General features: G+C 41.4%; 2 protein-coding genes across 2 annotated transcripts; both read right to left on the bottom strand.

Moving 5' to 3' along the window:
- Positions 1 to 214: 214 nt before the first annotated feature.
- On the bottom strand, positions 215 to 6,016 carry surf4 (surfeit 4). The gene is made up of 6 exons (XM_069715220.1): positions 5,670 to 6,016; positions 3,624 to 3,810; positions 2,979 to 3,055; positions 2,845 to 2,888; positions 2,021 to 2,207; positions 215 to 1,632 (listed from the first exon to the last, which is right to left on the bottom strand). The coding sequence occupies exons 1-6, from the start codon at positions 5,715 to 5,717 to the stop codon at positions 1,366 to 1,368; spliced, it is 810 nt and encodes a 269-aa protein (XP_069571321.1). The 5' UTR covers positions 5,718 to 6,016; the 3' UTR covers positions 215 to 1,365.
- Positions 6,017 to 7,732: 1,716 nt separating this feature from the next.
- surf2 (surfeit 2) lies at positions 7,733 to 11,496 on the bottom strand. Its single transcript, XM_069715238.1, has 6 exons — positions 11,318 to 11,496; positions 10,983 to 11,134; positions 9,908 to 10,011; positions 9,313 to 9,498; positions 8,423 to 8,604; positions 7,733 to 8,346 (listed from the first exon to the last, which is right to left on the bottom strand). Exons 1-6 carry the CDS (start codon positions 11,390 to 11,392, stop codon positions 8,257 to 8,259), a joined length of 789 nt encoding a protein of 262 aa, XP_069571339.1. The 5' UTR covers positions 11,393 to 11,496; the 3' UTR covers positions 7,733 to 8,256.
- Between the last annotated feature and the right edge of the window lie 701 nt (positions 11,497 to 12,197).

Here is a 12,197-nt window from a genome sequence, read left to right as displayed (position 1 = left end):
TCAGCGGAGGCTGAGATGTTGTTTTTTTTAGCTTTAATATGCCAGAACTCCTTTTTATTACCATTTCCTGAGAGGCTATGTCTTCACAAAGCCTATAAACTTCATTGTGTGATGCATTGCGGGCTTCATTGTTGACAGATTTACATTAATTCGATTTTCTGGTCCTCCGGCCTCAGAGAGCACAATGGATAAAAATGTTGAATGAGCCAGTGACTTCATATTTTTGAATATTTATTTCTTCGCCATGGACTTCCAAAATCAAAAAACAAATGATCAAAAATACAATATAAACTTCTGAAAATCAATACACTGAATATCTTTTTTTTTTTTTTTTTTTCTTCAGGATTTTCTGACACGGGGCAAAAAACACTGAGCAAAGACAAAGTCCAGGTGGCTAGTGACTCTGCTTAGTCCTCTTTGCTTTTCTAGATTGCAGAAATTATGGTGTTTCACAAACGTTGAGCTCCCTTATCCCCATTTTATTACCCTCCCACCCACCGTTCATATACAGTTCACTAGTTAGGCATTTGCCAAAGACGTACAGTACAAAGTGCCCAATAACAAGTCCTGGAGCTAATAACTGTGTTGAAATCTTCAATCAAGCACGACTGCAATCCACCATTTAGTATACAATGTACACGTTGCACCCAGATTCGACTCCCCACGAACACGAGTTGTCAGTCGGTTGAGACTGAAGGTGTACAGATGTAAAAAAAAAAAAAAAGGAGGGAGATGAAAGCTGGAGAGTCAAATCAGTGCCGTGGTCTCGGCATTGAGTCGGAGACGCTCCAAGATCCAGTAGTCGAAAAAGATCCACGAGGAACCAAAACTGCAGCACTTTGTCCGATTCGCCAGTTTTTACTCAGAAAACATGAAAGTTAATCAACGATGATTTATGGCGTGACGCCCGTAAACCACAAGGAACTGTTTTCATTCTTCTTCTGCACAAAGAACAAAATAAAATCTTTTCTTCCACTTATCATCCTTTTTTTGTTTAGTTTTGTTTTCCTTGCATTTTGAAATACATGGGCTTTTTTTTTTTTTAATCTCGCTGTCATGAAAAAAAAAAAAAAAGGACGTACAAGAAAGGTTTTGAAAAACAAAATCTCATATTATCATGTTTAACTATAAATATAAAACCAGCAGTTGGGAGGAAAATAAAAAGAAACTGTCCGTTGATGGCTGAGGTGGTGTCTCTGGATTTGGCTAAAACAAACAAACAAAGAATAGGTGTACCCTGATAGGATGAACTGGAGGAGAGGGAGGGTCTTTGTGTCCCGGATGGTGGGGAGGGAGGGTGTGGGGGTGGGTTGGGGGGGAGTTAGTGGTGCTGTGCAATCCTCTCACCTTAAACCCCCCCTCTGCTTACCACTCTTTCTTTTTCTCATCCATGGACACTCCGCCGGGCCCGAGCGCCACCACCAGCAGCAGGCCGCCGATCACCGAGGTCGTCTGGAAGAAGTCGTACTTGAGGAAGTCGTGCATGGGCTTGTAGGCGGGGATGGTCCAGAAAGCGTTGAAGTAGACGTTGATAGCCAGAAGCCACACGACGAGGGTCAACGCCGCCAGCTTGGTTTTGAAGCCGATGGCCACCAGGATGATGAGCGCGGTCCCCACCATGTTCTGCAGGATCTGTGGGAAGAAGGGGAGGGGGGGGGGGATTTGTAATCAGGTACAGATTATTCACACCCTCAGTTTCTGACATCATAGCTCACAGCTGTGATGATTTTCTAAAGCCGAGTCTCAAAATCCAATCAGGTTCCTTTATTCATTTAAACCCAAGAAAGTTACATCATCATGAAAAAAAAAAAGACCAATCACAGCTACGTATTCATGGTTTACTAGATTTAAGCAATGTTAAGGTCTCTTTAATATTGTACTAAAATGAATGATGGACTACCAGCTGGACAGTTATGCTTCTTAAATACTTCTAATACATCTGGAGCTTCTCACACGGGGAGTTTCATGTGTCCAAGCAAAAACACGTTTGCGTATGAAACGTTTTATTGACTGAACTTACGGAGAAGAAGTTGGAGTCAAAGTGCAACAGGGTCATAAACATGAGCACCAGCAGCACTCGACCGCCGAGCTGCATGTACTGCTTCGGTGAACTCTCGCCCATCGACGGGACGCCGGCGAACATGCTCTTTCCTTCCGACCGCGACTCGGCCAGCAGCAGCAGCAGGCCGCCTCCGAGGGCCAAGTTTCTAACGGCAGCGAGAGAGGACGGCGGTTATCACACACGTCAACCCGTCAGCTGACGACACTTTTCCCAGACTGTAATCACGATGTCGTTAGTGACAGAAAGGAGGCTCTGAAAGTCGGGCTGCATCATTAATCGATGTATTTTTCAACCACTTACACATTGAGTCTATTCATTTGCATAAAATGAGAGTTGCCAATCATAAAACTGTCAAAAAATATGCATCTTTACTATGAATAACTTTCACGAGTTACATATTGGATTCTTTTAATTTTTTCGTCAATCACCTCGTTGATTAAAGAACCGATAGACGACGTTATCTTCTGACTTTATCCAAAACAACCGACTGCCCGTGAATTCAAAGGGCATCGAGTGCAGAAACAGAAATACTGAAATGTGGCTCCGTATTTAAGAGATGATGATTCACGCAGCCGGTGGATGTTTAAATAAATCACAGGTCTCATCCTCAGTAATAACAGTGATTGCAAGTGTTGGTGTGTGTTTGAAAACCTAGAAGCTTTCAAATCTACTGCCACTCTCAGAAAATCAAAGTTTCCATTGCTGCAACAAAAGATCTTGAACTTTTTTTCTTTTTCCTGATTGATTTATCAAGATGTAATTTATTCATTAATGATACCTACCTCATCAAAAATTTAAGGTCCCATAAAATGCTGTATGCAACAGTCTGGTGGGGAAAAAAAGAAAAGATATTAGACACATGTGACATATTGTTTGTGTACGTTAAAAAATGTCATTATCATACAATTATTCTCACCTGTAGCGCTATGATGCCAAATAATCCAAAGCAGGCATACTGTACAAAATTTCTACTGAGGATGAGGACACAACCACCTGTTAGAAAAAAAAAGATATTAAAGACAAATGATAAACAGTATACGGCACAACTAAATAAAAATGTTAATTTAATCCCGGTCTCGTAGACGTCTTCACCAGTATGCAAATGTCTGCTCTTTAAAACAACCTTCTCCGTAGTTCGAGCTGCTCACAGGTGCTTTTCTGCTCTGAACTGATCTGTGTACATATTCAACAAGTTTAATTATCTGTCAGATTGTTTTGCTCCAACAGGTATGAAGTACAGCTTCAACCAGTTACTCCGTCATGAACTGTCTTTCATTATAGAGAGAGATATTTGTGTTTTTTAACCAACCTTCATTCATAAAAACAGGGTGGACAGAATAATAGAGACACCAGTGAATACAGTACCACAAACTGCAACCTCTAAAATGATGAAAAGCTCCAATCAGCACACCTTTTAAAACATTTCCCACAAAAGTGAACATCACAACTTTCATTTCTTTCAGGTTTTGCTGGACTTCATGAGCTAACTGATATCTACTGCATGTGTATATTGCGTCAACGCGACCCAAACCCGCCGGTGCACCGGCTCCCGACCGCTCACCCAGCTGTCCCACGAGGTTAAGCAGCACGAAGCACGTAGCCAGGAAGTAGCCGCAGCTCCAGGTAGCCTCGATGTAGTCTCTCTGCTCGTTCCACTGGAACCACATTCGGATCCCGTCTTCGAGGAAGGTGCTGATGAGACACAGACGCGCCAGGTGGGGCAGGTACTGTTTGGTTACCCGCAGGAACTGGGACACGGAGAGGGACAAAGATCATCTTTCAGCGATAGAACAAAAAAAGATTTGGTTCAAGAAGTGAATCTGAGCAAAAACAACAACAACAACACGGTAAATGAAATTCAACAAAGGTCCCATAGAAACTCCTTTTTTTTTTTTTTTTTTTAAATTCAATGACACGGAGCGTCTAAAACGGCGAATGATAGACGACATGAAGCCACTGATTACCCCTCATTGTGGATTACAGCGGTGGGAACCGTCAGAAATAACCGTCATGCCGAGTAAACGTCAGAACTGCAGTCGTTACAGCCGAGTTGCTTCCAGAGTAAACCCCGGAGACATGCTCGTACGGCTCCTCCAATACCTGACGGAGGTCGAGTCTGCAACCTGCGGAGCAACTTTTCACTGTTGCAACACGCAAATTGCAGCGAAACAAGGAGGAAATGTACTTTGGTCTCTTTTCGCTTGGTTGACCCCGTTTTGTTGTTTTTAGACTCGTCATGTTTGCCAATAAAACGTAAACACCGATCAGCTCCAAAGATGTGGAACAAACTACCTGTTAGATATTAGGGACACTGCTCAGTTAATACTTTTAAAAGAAAGATAAAAACACATCTCTTTACTTCGGTCTTTAACTAGTTACTCTTGAACCTCTCTTGCACTTTAAAAAAAAAACCCAAAAAATAAACGGCTCCACAAACATGCATCATGCAGAGACCTTCACACTTCAGAGGAGGTGACCTGCCCGCCGTCCCGCCCACTCGGCAGTCCACATCAGCACAGTCGGACCTCAGCAGCCAATCAGAGGCCACCAACTCCCAATGTGGCGGCCGAGTGGGACACGATTGGGCGAACGTGGAGCCAATCAAAAGGAGCCCGAGGTCGCTGCAACAGCCTAGAAATAGACTATTCTGGGATGTTATGCTTGATGAGTAAAATGCTGGCTCGGTACCCGTTAGTGAGGGAAGTGGTTGAATGTAACTAAAGTACATTTACTCAAGTACAACTCAGAGGTACTCTCACTTTACCGGTACTTCCATTTTGACGTTACTTTATACTTCCAATCTTGTACATGTTTACACCATGAACACCTTTAGTTACTCACCTTCCAGTTCCAGTGAAAACATATAAAAAATGTGGTCATAAAATGAAGTATTAGATGTTATAAATAAACCTTTTTTTTTTTTTTTTTTTAAATGGCTTGTTGACTTCTACTTGCTGTACCTGTGCAGGCGTGTGTGACGTAGGCCAGGTGCGGTGTGCGCTGCAGCTCAGATGCAGATGTTCAAATTTAGGGGGGGAAACAACAACAACAACAAAACAACAACAAAACAACAACAACGATGTTTGTCCAAAATCAAGAGGACACATCAGAGACTCAACACGTCCGCTGGCTAATCTCTGATTTCACAACTCTCTGATGTTGGTTCATAAATCTGGAGACGAGCTAACTAGCAGGCACGATGAGGTAACCAGCCGTAACCAGCCGTAACCAGGTCAACCGGGTCCGGGCTGGATTCGTCACCTTTACACGCCTGTTTCACATCGGCGTGAATTAATGACGCAAATCGAGCTCGAGACACATTGACAGCACTTGGACGTCTCGAGCCGCTTTTATCATTCAAATATAAATAAATAAATAATAAAACCACCCAGGACGGAGCCAGCTGGTGTCCCACCGCCACCTTAACACCACCCGCAGGAGACAATCATCAAAACCCGCGTGACGAGCTCACTTTAACATCTTCAAAAGAAACTACTTGTTAGCCGCTAGCGTGCTAACAGCGGCTAGCGTCGCTACAAGAAAATAAATAAATAAATAAATAAATAAATAATAAATAAAAAATAAAAAGAAGGAGTCCTTCAGTTACCTGGTCCGCCACGTCTTCGGCTGTGTTCATGAGATCCTCCTGCCCCATATTTATATAATATTACAACCTGTAATATTGTGTAAGGCTCCGCAAGGCAGCGCAGTGTGGATGTGTTGGGGGGGCTCCTCTCGCTCTCTCGGACTGTTCCTCCCCCAGCTCGGACTGTTCCTCCCCCAGCTCGGACTGTTCCTCCCCCAGCTCGGACTGTTCCTCCCCCAGCTCGGACTGTTCCTCCCCCAGCTCGGACTGTTCCTCCCCCCGCTCGGCGTTATTTACTTGGAAGATTTCCTCCCCGCTCGCCCGGACTCAGAGAAAAGGCCGCCTCCGCCCCACAATGCCCCGCGACTCGACGAGCCCCCCCGCATGGCGCTGCGTGCCACGTACACCGAGCGGAGCGCCGATCCGAGCGGAGGGGGCTCCGGACGCGGCCGGCCGGCTCCTTCACGGCCTCCGCTCGTGCAAACAGCGGGGTTTACACCTGAAGGCGTCTCCCCCCTACAACTGTGGAGACACGTCTCACTTTGAATTATTCAAATGTGCACATTTTCTATTATTATCTTATTCTCTTATTGCTTCCTGTGTGCTGCTGGAGAGAAAAAAAATGTCCCCTCGGGGATTAATGAAGTAACTACCTAACCTAACCTAACCTAACCTAACCTAACCTAACCTAACATTGTCTTTCTTGTGTATTTATTCATTGGTTTTACTTTTTCTATCTTATTTTATTATATGCGTATTTGTAATGTTTTTCGTATTGTGGGAATTGTTTTTCTCCGAACTGTTTCTATGCTGCTTTGACGACTAAATTTCCCCCACTGAAATTAAGAAAGTCTTATCTATCTATCTATCTATCTATCTATCTATCTATCTACCTACCTACCTACCTACCTACCTACCTACCTACCTACCTACCTACCTACCTACCTACCTACCCACCCACCCATCCATTATCTATCTATCTATCTATCTATCTATCTATCTATCTATCTATCTATCTATCTACCATTATCTATCTATCTATCTATCTATCTATCTATCTATCTATCTATCTATCTATCTATCTATCTATCTATCTACCTACCTACCTACCTACCTACCTACCTACCCACCCATCCATTATCTATCTATCTATCTATCTATCTATCTATCTATCTATCTATCTATCCATCCATCCATCCATCCATCCATCCATCCATCCATCCATCTATCTCTATCTATCTATCTATCTATCTATCTATCTATCTATCTATCTATCTATCTATCTAATGAATACACCTACCTACCTACCTACCCACCCACCCATCCATTATCTATCTATCTATCTATCTATCTATCTATCTATCTATCTAATGAATACAGAATTAGCAGTCCTTGTTAATGTGTTGGATGGATTTTATTATTCCACTTTTAATTTACAACTAGCACTGTTTTCAATCACCTTTATTGCGAAACCGAATGTTTCACATGAGCTGCCTGTCATAATTTCATATAAGAACCAGTATATGTGGAGAAGTTCAAGGAACCAAAACAACATCAAAGCTCCTAAAATAGAGATAAACAGCCTGCAAACAATTTTTTTTATTTTCAATCCCCTCATTTGGTGGTTTGTGGTGTCAATGCAGAGCATTTCACACGTGTGTTTAATTGGGTTGAAATCAGATGACTATAAAGGAATTATTTTTATACTCAAACACCACTCACATGTGCAACAAAGGTCAAACCACTCAATCAATTTTAACATGAATGTTTATTAACTTTTTTCCCCTTCACCTAGCTGTAAATACCGGCTGTTATTTATGAATACTCAAACATAAAAGTCATGACAGTCGTTGATCTTTTTTTTTTTTTGGAGCAGCTCTACTGCCGGTTCACAAATCTGTTGACTCTCAGTGAAAAAGCTTCATTCATGGAACCAGAAGAACTCTTGAGAGTCATGTGGGGAGAAAAAGCTTCAATTTTTCATGCTTGCTGCTTCAGTTGAATTAAAATCTGTTCCTCTTGTGAGACGAGCCGGCATCCTCTCTGGTCATGAAAACAGACAAATCTATATTATGTTTTTTACAGAGAAGTTGATGGTGTGTGAGACTAAAAAAAAAAATTTCCTTTCTTGGAAAAAAATACAATTTGTAAAGCAGCTGTTTTCAAATAACAAAATTGTGTTAAATAATTGGATCTTCATGTTGTGCAATAGTTGATGTTTGTATTCAGAACTTTTAACATCCACATTCAAAGCATGCATCTCTTTGACAGCCAACGACTGTTTGAAAAGAAAGACAAACTACATTTGCAAATTCAAATGAAGTTGTATTTTACACTCGTGCACTTGATTGCAAACCACAAAACACAACTTCTTCTCCAAAGGACCCGTTAAGTGCCACAAACTCACCGTGTTGTTGGAACTGGGCAACGTCACACTTAAGGGGGAAAAGGAAAAAACCTTCACCGATAAATCAGAAACATCCTCGTTAAAGGATGTCCGACAGTCAGCTGGGCTCACACTCAGAAACAACTCTCCAAACTGGAAGTCAGTGTTTCATCCCGACAAATAACCAAGTATAAAATTACTGTACAGCCATGGCGTCGCGTTTTACTTTCCGTTTGGCACTTTTCCATGTTTCTTGCGTCCTGATTTCCAGTGATTGTTTCTGAATTTCTTCTGAAAACCGCCACTCTGGACCTGAAGAACATAAATGTGACAACGTTTAACATCCGTCAAGGAAAAAACCTCAAAAGACTCCAAAATATTTACGGACCTTTTTGCGTTTCTGTGCCACCTGCTGGTCCACCTGCTGGTCCACCTGCTGGTCCACCTCCATGTCATCGTCCTCGTCCGTTTGGAAGTCATCCTCCTCCTTCTCCTTCTTCTCCTCCTCCTTCTTCTCCCTTTCATCCTCTATACTCTCTTCTGCTGAGTTTTTTACCGTGAACACGGAAGCTGTTGGGAACATTTTTTTTATTTTTTTATTTCACTTTATTAATCCCCGAGGGGAAATGTCTTCCCTACAGCAGGGGGGCTCTCAGGGGGGAGCTGCTGCAGCAGGCTGCCACTAGCGCGGCGCCAGGTAACCTGACCTGAGGTGCATGTTTTTGGATGATGGGAGGAAGCCGGAGAACCCGGAGAGAACCCACGCAAGCACAGGGAGAACATGCAAACTCCGCACAGAAAGACCCAGGACCGGATTCGAACCCAGAACCTTTTTGCTGTGAGGCGACAGTGCTAACCACTGCACCACCGTGCCGCCCAGTACGACAATTATGTTGACAGCAAAACAAACCTGACACACTGCATGTAGTCAGACTAAATACCCACTCACCTCTACAGCTGATTCATTTAAAAATGTATTCAAAATGAATTTAATTCATAACAAAATTATATTTATACCTTTAACTACATCTACGATTCTGTAATTTGTATTGCTTTTGCTGTATCGTCCCTGCTGCCGTGACGACAAACTTTCGGGATCAATAAAGTCTATCTATAATAAAGTATATCAATCCATCTTATCATCCATTGTTCTCATAGACAGTGTGTTTTGTGCACTTTTGCATGTAGTAATAATAATAATAATAATAATAATAATCTTAAATCGTCTCCATGATACACAGTTGGACAACTCTTCCAATAAAAGTCGTCTCCACTCACTGGGGTAAAGGTCGCTCATGCTGTCCTCCGAGTCGCTGTGATCCTCGTCACTGGACGGAGGTTCCCACACACCGTTCCCACGTCTCGGCGCCGTCCCCCGACCGACCTCCTCTCTGATGTCTTTGGGCCTTTTCTGTTTCAGTCTGGCTGGAACGAAGTCGATGCCCTGCTGCACGCACTCTTCATCTACAGCAAGAAGAGGCCGTCGTGTCAGTGATCGAGTTGAGAGAGAGAATCGTCCAACAAAATCATTTCTGCAGTGACTTCTGCGTCAGTCAGTTCTGCTCTAATGATTTTCCCTCATTTTGAGATTTAACGGTCACCATTACGAGGACTGTTTTGTTTCATGAGCAGTTACAGATATTAGAGTCCATCAGTATGAAATTAACTTTTTTTTTTCATTTCAAGAATTTGTAATTTACGTCTTTGTGCACATTTGTGAGCGCAACAATGTCTGAGTTGATTAAAAATGCTTGATACCTCAGAAATACATTTTTAGCTTAGATTTCCTTCCTGATTGATGGATATGACATCTCCTCGTTGTTCAAATAATAATAATGAAAGTGAAAAGCACGTATATCAGCAGTGCACTGACATTTGGAGAGGGCTTTTTTAAAGCGTTTCCCGCTGACGTGTCTCAAGACGTGGTGCGGCTGCCGGTTGAGATGTCTGAGGGTCAGTTTACAGAACAGCTGGTTGCTAGAAAACAGACAAGAAACAGCAGAAAGTTTAGACTCCTTTACTTAACTACAAATTCATGTCCTGCATTCAAAAACTTACTCAAGTAAAAGGATGTAAATATTATTAGAAAAATTAAGAACAGTTTACTATTATCACAAAACAATAATACTGTTGTCTGTGTTTCTTGGTTGTTTATATATATAATATATATATATATATATATATATATACTGTACATTTTATATTAATTTTTTTTACTGTTATTTTATTGCTTTTTATTATTTTATTGCTTTCCTGTATGCTGCTGTAGCAAAAAGATTTCCCCTTATAAAGTAAATAGCTACCTTATAAAGTAACTACCTAACCTAACCTATTAATATTAAAACTATGCAGTAAAGGCTCTCTTTCAGTGTTTTACTTGTATATGTGATTAATATCACAGACACAATAATGTGTATGTTGCATTTTACTGCTGTAAAATGATGCATTATTTTCTAGAAGATATGATTACAGCGTTGCTGAGAACATGTGACTATTAAGTCAACAAGCTCTAAAAAAATAAAATAAAATAAATAAACAGTCCTGTTTTCAGCCTTAAGACATTTTCCAGCTGTTCGAAGTGTTTTTTAAAAATTTGTTTTTATTTTGCTTGAGAAGTAAAATAATTTTCTCAGCACATAAAGGGATATTTCTTCAGTTAAATAAATTAAAAATAAAAAATAAACCTAAAAATTTGGAGATTCGTGGTTTTCACAATTTATTTTTGTATAAGAAGTATAAAGTTATATAAAATGGAAAATATTCAGGTAAAGCAGAATTACCTTGAATTTGATTTTGACTAATTATACTTACTTGTACTAAATATTGCTCCACTGCTAAAGCTGTGGCATTTTATTGACAATAACATCACTGTACGGGACAATAAGGGTTTGAAGTGAGTTTTTCTTTTCTTGCTCAAAGACAACACGGAGAAGTAAACGTGTCCTTACGGTTGCTTCGTGCTCGGCACGACGTGAGGTTCATACCGGCTGTAGCTGAACTCTGCTGCAGCACTCAGTTTCTCGTATTTCTTCGCCTGCGTGAACTTCTGCAGCTCCACGAGGCTGCAGGGGAACTCGTGACCATTGAGGGTGCATCTGACCTGAAAACAGAACAAACAGCAGGCTGATGCAGGTGTTGGTTTAGAAAAGTGGTCCTCTTTAAAACGGATTTTTTTATTTTTATTTTTTAGTCTTGGGCTCATGACGTAAATTAGCACGCGGCTAGCATCACAATGAACGATTTGCACGTATTTGGTGTCGCGTGATGTGATTTGCTCACCAACCTTTTTGCCATCGGTGAGCTGAAGAAAAGGGTGATTGGAAAGAAATGCTCTGAGGTCTGCAGGTAATTCATCCATAGCTTAAAAAAAAAAAACACTCTTCAAAACGGATTGTTTAAGTGTTGTGTTCAGACCCCCTTTAACAGGAAGTAGTTCACACGTGGATGCGCCTGTTGCAGACTGCGCCTGCGCCGACTGTATTGACCGAGCTTGTCGCCATCTAGTGATCAAAGCCAGGAATGACATCTTGGACGTGAAGATTAAAACTTTACTATTCACCTGTCGACACCTTTGATTAAAATCAAAATGGACAAACCGAGTAAAGGTTTCAAGAGGTGCAGATCAACTTTCAAACGACTAACGTCTAAAAACTAAACACAGTAAATCTGCTCGCGTTGAGATTTTAATTCGTGTCGCAATAAACAGATCAGGTTTCCGGTTTCTATACTTTCTGGGGCCACAAAAATAAAACATTAATCGGCTCGAGTCAGCTGTTAGCGTCTGGTCAGCTGACTGACAGCTCGGTTGTCAGAGAGGAGCAGAATCAGGAGGTCTCACTCTGTTCCTATTTTTGCGAAACTATAAAATGCCGTTGACAAGTAAACTGCGGTGACCTTTAAATTAAAGGGCCAGAAAACGGACACGAGTGACGTAAAACAGATTAACAAAATTATGTGGTGAAGAAATTTAAACGTGTTTTTTTATATCAAGGTAATCTGGAGCGAGTGAGTCATCTGTCTCTGGACTGGAGCTCCGCCCATACATCTTTCCCATAATGCATCGGTTCAAGTAAACAAATATTGACGTCTGTGAATGACGTAAGGCTAAGCTAGCTAACGAGCCGTGTTCGAGATCTCTTCTTGAAAATCGGTATTTTCAAAGT

This window comes from Brachyistius frenatus, unplaced genomic scaffold, assembly GCF_029030835.1.
Source record: "Brachyistius frenatus isolate BFR_SWC_R1_liver_20210118 unplaced genomic scaffold, ASM2903083v1 Contig_140, whole genome shotgun sequence".
NCBI lineage: Eukaryota > Metazoa > Chordata > Actinopteri > Embiotocidae > Brachyistius > Brachyistius frenatus.
The sequence above is the reverse complement of the archived record's forward strand: the minus strand, read 5'-3'. Positions and strand labels throughout refer to the sequence as shown.

Excerpts from the sequence above, each read along its gene's own strand:
- surf2 (XM_069715238.1), bottom strand. The coding sequence starts at position 11,392 with ATGGATGAATTACCTGCAGACCTCAGAGCATTTCTTTCCAATCACCCT. Across the intron at positions 11,135-11,317 it reads AGCTCACCGATGGCAAAAAG|GTCAGATGCACCCTCAATGG; the intron begins GTTGGTGAGCAA and ends TTCTGTTTTCAG. Across the intron at positions 8,347-8,422 it reads TGGCACAGAAACGCAAAAAG|GTCCAGAGTGGCGGTTTTCA; the intron begins GTCCGTAAATAT and ends TATGTTCTTCAG.
- surf4 (XM_069715220.1), bottom strand. The coding sequence starts at position 5,717 with ATGGGGCAGGAGGATCTCATGAACACAGCCGAAGACGTGGCGGACCAG. Across the intron at positions 3,056-3,623 it reads TAACCTCGTGGGACAGCTGG|GTGGTTGTGTCCTCATCCTC; the intron begins GTGAGCGGTCGG and ends TTTTTCTAACAG. Across the intron at positions 1,633-2,020 it reads TTGACTCCAACTTCTTCTCC|ATCCTGCAGAACATGGTGGG; the intron begins GTAAGTTCAGTC and ends TTCTTCCCACAG.